Source organism: Grammomys surdaster, unplaced genomic scaffold (assembly GCF_004785775.1).
Source record: "Grammomys surdaster isolate TR1022 unplaced genomic scaffold, NIH_TR_1.0 314038, whole genome shotgun sequence".
NCBI lineage: Eukaryota > Metazoa > Chordata > Mammalia > Rodentia > Muridae > Grammomys > Grammomys surdaster.
The window spans coordinates 56,050-63,693 of record NW_021626431.1 but is presented as its reverse complement, the minus strand read 5'-3'; the positions used below and the strand labels follow the sequence as shown (position 1 = coordinate 63,693).

The following is a 7,644-nucleotide window of genomic DNA, read 5'->3' as shown; positions in this document are numbered from 1 at the left end:
AGAAGCAATGAACTTCTTTTCCTCCCAGAATAAGTAGAAGATCCATAGTAGTCCCCAGTTAGTAGGTTTACTGAGTTTGAAACAAGATTACAGTTAATTGTTTTTCCAACTTCATTGGGAATACATCAACAAGCTCACACTGTAGAAAGTAATCTTGAGTGCTAAGAATGTGGAAATTCTGTTTGTCTTGGTTCACTTTGCAAATGTAGAATGACTCAAACCACAGGAAAATTTGTGAATGCAATTAGAGTGGTAAAGCTTTGAGTTCTTCCAATCTCCTTAAAATATTTTTTAAAACTTCCTTAGAAAAAGGATGTATAAATCTGACTCGTGATAAATGCTCTTACCATCACAAGTATCTTTTAAGATGAAAAACTACCCATAATGAAAGGAAACCCCATGAATTTAAACAAAGTGATAAAACCTTAAGTGTTGGTTCCTTCTACATTTAGACAAATTATAAAATTATTGTATATGGATGAAAAGCATCATCAGTGTAATGAATTGGAAAGCTTTCACATGTGCTAATTATCTTCACAGGCATGCAAGAAGTCGTACTGGAGAGAAAACCTCTGAATATCCCCAGTGTAAAACCTTTGCATGTCACTGTCATGCTCAGAGGCGTGAAAACATTCATATTGAAAAGAAACCCTGTGGAGTTACTCAATATGTTGAAGCCTTTGCACATCACAGTAGTCTCCAAATACATAAAAGAACACAAACTCTCCAGAATTTCTATTTATGTGATCAATTTGGTAAAGCCTGTGAATTTGCAAATCACAGTCATCTTAAAAGCCACAAAAGAATTCATACTAGAGAGAAACCATATGAATGTAACCAATGTGGGCAATCCTTTCCATATCACAGGAGTCTTCAAATGCATGAAAGAATTCATACTGGAGAGAAACCCTACAAATGTAATCAATGTGATAAAGCCTTTACAAATCACACGGGTCTCCTAAGACATAAAAGAACACATAGTGGGGAGAAACCCTATGAATGTAACCAATGTGGTAAAACCTTTTCACAGCACTATAATCTCCAAATGCATAAAAGAACACATACTGGAGAGAAACCATACGAATGTAACCAGTGTGGTAAAGCCTTTTCATATCACAGGAGTCTTCAAATGCACGAAAGAATTCATACTGGAGAGAAACCATATAAATGTAATCAATGTGATAAAGCCTTTTCACGGCACAATAGTCTCCAACTGCATAAACGAACTCATACTGGAGAGAAACCTTACAAATGCAGTCAATGTTATAAAGCCTTTTCACAACACAGTCATCTTGGAATGCATAAAAGAACACATACAGGAGAGAAACCCTATGAATGTAGTCAATGTGGTAAAACCTTTGCATGCCATAGTCGTCTTCAAAGGCATAAAAGAATTCATAATGTAAAAAAGCCTATGGATATACTTAATGTGATGAAGTCTCTATGAATCCCCACAGTTTTCATTTTCAAGAAAATATGCATATTAACAAGAAACTCTCTGAAAATAAAAAGTGTGGTAAAGCCTTTACCAAGCACAGATATCTTGTAATGCAGAAAGGGGCACATACTGGAGAGACACTTTATGAATATACTCAATGTGGTAAACTTTTGAATATCAGTCATTTTGAATACATAAAACTGCACATAGTAGAGAGAAACTCTACAAATGTTATAATAAGCGTTTTTCACATATATCTGAGAACATATACGAGAACACACAGGTGAGAGAAACCCTGTGAATGTATTCAACAGAGTTAAGACTTTATATGTCATAGTAATCTTTGAGTACATGAAAGAACATATACTAGAGAGAAACCCTTTCAATATGCTGAATATGGAAAAGCCATTGCATGTCATGGTTATCTTCTAATACATAGATAACACATTTCTGGCATGAAACTTTATGAATATAAACACTGTAGTATAGCCTATGCATGTACTGGTAGTTTTTAATGTCATGAGAAAAAGCCATACTGCAGAGAATCACTTCACATGTAGTTAATGTGGCAAATGTTTACACTTCCTGGTATCTTTGTACAAGAGTAAAACATTTAGCGTGTTTACAATCGCTAAAGCCTTTGCATAACACAGTAGTCTTTAGCCAACCTACTCCCATTAAATTATACTAGACTATTTATTCTTCAGAAAGTCTCTCAACAAGTGTCAATAATCTGATCAAATATAATTATGTCTCTATTTTTTTTCTACCCGCAAACTCATATGGACAAAAAAAAAAAAAAAACCTAAGAATTTTAACTATAAGGTACTGGTAACTGGTTTAGATTTCACAATTCCCTTTTATTACATGAAAAAAAACCTCATTCAGGTGTAATGGGAGTAATCAGTGTGTGTTAGTGCCTTTTCTGTTGCTGTGATAAAACAAAATGTTTAAGGCAACTTACGGAAGTCTGTCATATGACTTACAGTTCCTAAGGGATATGGGATCATCATGAAAGTGTCATGGCAACAAGTGTTAAACATGGCAGATATAAGAGGGAGTTCAAAGCTCACATCCTCAAACTGTAGCATTAAAGAGAGTGTGTCATCTAGAAATGGTGTGAGGATGTAAAATCTCAAGTCTACCCCCCAGTGACATCTTTCTTCTAGCAGAACAGCATTTCCTAAATCTCCCTAAATGATACCACCACCTGAGCTGAGAAGGATTGGTTTCCTTGACTTCAAGCCGACATGCTTGCTTTCTGTTACATGAGCCAATTCATGATGAAGGAAAACTCTGGGTTTCTTCAGATGCCTCAAGCCCTGGGTTATAGGAATGAATGCTTATACAAGAAGAACATTCATGAGGAAGATTTTGTTTTACTACTTGTGCTAGTTTAATTGTGAGATGTCTGTATGGCTTTGTTTGAGTATATGGATGTGTATGCTGATTTCCAAGAAAATTAAACTGATAGATCTTCTAGTAGTAGGAATTACCAGATGTTGTTGAACACCTGAGATTGTTCCTGAAAATGAATTATCTTAATTGCTTGCTTATGTCTCTAGCCCTGTGTACTGCCTGGTTTTGTCAGTCAACTTGACACAAGTTGGCGTTATCACAGAGAAAGGAGCCTCAGTTGAGGAAATGCCTCCATGAGATCCAGCTGTAAGGCATTTTCTTAATTAGTGATCAAGAGGGGAGGGCCCAGCCCATTGTGGGTGGTACCATCCTTGGGCTAGTGGTCCTGGGTTCAATAAGAAAGAAGCTCAGCAAGGCAGGGAAACAATCCAGTATACAACATTCCTCCATGACCTCTGCATCAGCTCCTGCCTTCAGGTTCCTGCCCTGTGAGTAGTCCTGTCCTGAATTCCTTTGGTGATGAACAGCAATGTGGAAGTGTAAGCTGAATAAACCCTTTCCTCCCCAACTTGCTTCTTGGTCATGATGTTTTGTGCACGAGTAGAAACCCCAACTAAGACACCTTGTAAATATTTTAAAGTCTTTGTCATATTGATGTTAAGAAATAGGAAAAAACTCATGAAAGGCAAAAATTCTATCCATGTAATTATTTCAAGAAATACTAGACATATCACCATTGTATTCAATTTCAAGAAAATAACTTTTATCATCTCTTCTTTCTCATAACCTTGAAAGAAGTAAATTATTTATTAAATTACTGAAGCGTTTTGGTAGAAATCACCAATTATAGTGGTGGTTTATATTTGACCCACTGGGAATAGGTATGGAAGTTTGCTGTGTGGGGGGAAATCAACTTACAGAAGTTCCTTACATTGTTCTTGTATTCCCTCTGTGGCTTCTTTTCATTCTCTACTGCATGTTACTTGGTGATGGGTAGATTTCTGTTGCAATAAATAGAATGGGATGCCCAACATCTGGTGGTCCATTGTTTATTTAAATACCAGGCTGTGTGTGATCACACTTTGAATAAGGGTGTCTATGAATGGATGATGGGCTCTTGTTCCTTGTTTTGTTTTCCATATTGTCACAAATTCCTTTAAGATGTTGTTACTTGTTATCCAGCCTGGGTTTGGTGTCAATTATTAGTCAGGGTTACATTTTAAGTCTGATTCTCATGTGTCAGCCTCCTGAGTACAATCCAAGGGTAGAAGGTGTACCTCCAATGTGTCCTGTTTTGTCAAAACATTTTAATAATATTAATGTCGAAATGCTTAGTAGAAGGAAATATATAACAAAACAATAACTACCTCATGTATGTACCCAAAGCATCATTTTCATGAATACTGTAGAGATGTCATGATGTAGGACAATCAACAATCAAATATAAAATCTCACAATATGTTTTGATGTGCTGTAGATACATAAACTATTTAATGATCCATATTCCTTCATGTCCCCAGTAGATATTCATTTGACACTTCATCTTGAAGTAATGCCTTTTAAGAGAATTATCTAGAGATGCAATATTATGTAAGATCAATGATTTCATTTTACTTTTATTCTGTTGTGGGATGATAGCTTTTTTTGGCCACCACAGATATGTGGAGACTGACAGAATTTTGGGGGTTCTACTATTGGCCATCTTTACTTGGTGATCAAAGTCACTTGACAGCTTCGCACATCATAAATGTTTCTCACTGAGCCTTCTCACTGATGCTCAAATAAGACTAGGTGAGACATCATATCAGTAAATACTGTCTTCTTTTCAGATTGTAAGTACATTGTCATCTAAGGATGGAGAAAAATAGAAAAAGTTGTATAATAAATCCTATTTGCAAATGAAACTCATACATTGCTATCTCTTTTTTTGGAATGTGCCTATTCATTCTTAGGAGGAAACACTTCTTCGTAACCCTCATGGCAGAACCATAAATGAATGACAGAGAATTGGTTCATTGGGTAAATTAGGTTACTGCTAAGCCTGATGACTTGAGTTCAGTCTCTGAGAGACCCATATTATCTACAAATGGCCCCTCATTTCTTTTTCTTAAGTTTTTTTTTTTTAAATGAGTACACTGTAGTTGTCTTCAGACAGGTCAGAAAAGGGCATCAGATCCCATTACAGATGTTTATGAGCCATCATGTGGTTGCTGGGAATTGAACTCAGGACCTCTGGAAGAACAGTCAGTGCTCTTAACCACTGAGCCATTTCTCCAGCCTCCCCTTCTCTTATTTCCACACTTAGGCCCTGGCAGATATATGCTGACACACCAGCAGTTACATAAATTGTTTGTAAACCCAAATAAGGAACAATGAGGTCACTTATAGGCAAATGCTTCTTGGGTTTTATTTCTAGAACTCTCATAGTGGAAGTAGATTACAGGTGCCTATAAGGTGTTCAGACACTGTCACATTAACACCATGGCACAGGCATATACTCACAATCACATTTCAAACATGTTTAAATATAGGAAATTAACAAAGCAAAGAAAAATCTTAAATTTATTGAGAACATATGAAATGATCTGACAGTTTAAATCATTATTATAAAATTCAATAAATATTACTGTTCATCAAAACCCTGATGGTTTCTTTTAGATTTTTCCTTAACCTTACATTCTCCTATTCAGAGATAAGTCATTTAAAACAGATCTCAGCAGGCTGAGAGTGATACAGGGGACTTCATGAAATTAGATTTTCAACAGGAGTCTCATTTTGGCAAAATCCTGATTCGTCCAGATGAGAACATTTCTGCTGAATAAATATTTACTTATTATCTGAATACAATACAGGACATAAAGGAGCTGAAACCAGGAAAGGGATTTACAGACAAGAGAAAATCTATAGGGATTGGTCAGTTTACATAGTTATGCATATAATTGCCTTCTATATAAACGTTAGGACCACAAGGATGGATTCGTTACCTTATTCGTCCCATTTCCAAATTAGTCACACTGAAACAATGTTAATATGTTTTCACTTTTCATTGATAATTTGTGGGGTTTTTCTCTCTTATTTTGTTGTTTTATTTTAAAGGATCTTATCGATGTCTTGCTGGCCTGGAATCTCAGTATGTAGACTAGGCTTTGCTAGTACATCAGAAACATCTGTCCACCTTGCCAAGAGAGTGCCTGCATTATAGATGGGCATGTCACAACTAGACAACTCAGTTCTTTTAATTGACTTACTGAGGATGAGTGAGCCTAGCTGATTAGGGTAGCCAAGACTCAGGCTTTTGTCCTAACTGTACTAACAGAAGAAGTCTCCCATCAGATGCAGCCCTCCTGCCTTACAATCCACTGACTTCAAATTGAGAACAATATTATTCTGACTTACCATAATGTCTGTTATAAATCGCCAAAGGATTAAGGCAGAGTTCTGTCCTTATTCTATAGCTGGTGAAACCCAGACTCAGAGTGTTAAGTCCTTACTGAATAGACATGTGGAACTGCTCATCTTACTCATGCTGTACATCTAATGACTCACTAAAGGAAGTGGAAGCCACCTCAGCTAGATATGGTGGCACAGGCCTTTAGTCATGGTGCTTGGAAAGTGGAGATAGCAGATTCAGGATTTCAAAGTCATCCAAGATGAAAGTGGTCAACTGAATATGGTGCTAGGCCCAGAGAGCCAAGACAGACTGTGATTGCCTCAGGCCAATATTCATTGTCTTCCCTGCAGCTTTCAGAAGTTCAGGGTCATGACATCAGTAAGTGTTAGCTGAGGTATTTTCATCTGACATTTTCTATTCTTGATTGTTACCTGTCCAAGAGAGCCTAGGCTATTTCTTGGTCAGACTCTACTGCAAGTGGGAAAATTATCCTCTGGCAGGAATGAGTTCTCTAATGGAGCATCACATGCAAAGTGTTCATCCATGAAACTATATACAAACCCAACAGCAGTGCATATATTTATTCATATATTTGAGCATACTTTTTCCACACATGCTTAACAAGGAAGAAATTGGAAAGAAGAATTTGGAATGCATAAAGAAAAGACAAAATGTCCTATGCTAGAAACCACTGGGCTGCTAACTATCTCCATGAGGAATCTCAGGCCCTGTGTGGCCTCTGGGGATATTGTACACAACAAATACAGGCAGAATTACCATATACCTAAAATAAAAATACAGGTAAAAATAGAATTCTCTATAATATGTTTCAGCCCTGAGACATACAGTACTCAAGTCTATTTAAAATGAACTCCTTTCTAGTTCTGCATGAAAGTAACTGGCCTTTCTCAGAAACACCTTGCTCAGCAGGAAAAGCAGCCTCATTCCGAGGTTACCATACCTAAGTAGAGGTGTTCATGTAAGAACAGTAACAACAGTATTGTTGGGTGACTTTTCTTTGATGTTTCCTGTATTTGTGTTCACAGTTCTTTGCATGTGGGAGAGTTGTGGCTTTGATACATCTTTTAAACCTATCTTTTATCTCCATCTGCCTCTGTGGTTGGACTTGAAGGCTCCCTGTTTAAATTGTTCAAAAGTATAACCAGTTCTTGAAAACAAAAGAGACTTAAGAATGACAGCATAGGTGGAATGTATAATTTGTTCTAGCTTGGCTTTTCTCCGAGCGTTAGCCAGATGTGGATGTAGGCAGTGGTGGTGCATGGCTTGAATCCCAGCACTTGGGAGGCAGAGGCAGGCGGATTTCTGAGTTTGAGGCCAGCCTGGTCTACAGAGTGAGTTCCAGGACAGCCAAGGCTATACAGAGAAACCCTGTCTCGAAAAACCAATAGATAGATAGATAGATAGATAGATAGATAGATAGATAGATACATAGATA

At 37.0% G+C, this 7,644-nt stretch overlaps 1 protein-coding gene across 1 annotated transcript; it reads left to right on the top strand.

Moving 5' to 3' along the window:
* The first annotated feature begins 478 nt into the window (after positions 1-478).
* Positions 479-1,447, top strand: LOC114616272 (zinc finger protein 239-like). The gene has a single exon (XM_028761767.1). It carries the CDS (start codon positions 479-481, stop codon positions 1,445-1,447), a length of 969 nt encoding a protein of 322 aa, XP_028617600.1.
* The last annotated feature ends 6,197 nt before the right edge of the window (positions 1,448-7,644 follow it).

Coding starts and splice junctions, on each gene's coding strand:
- LOC114616272 (XM_028761767.1), top strand. CDS start 479: ATGAAAAGCATCATCAGTGTAATGAATTGGAAAGCTTTCACATGTGCT.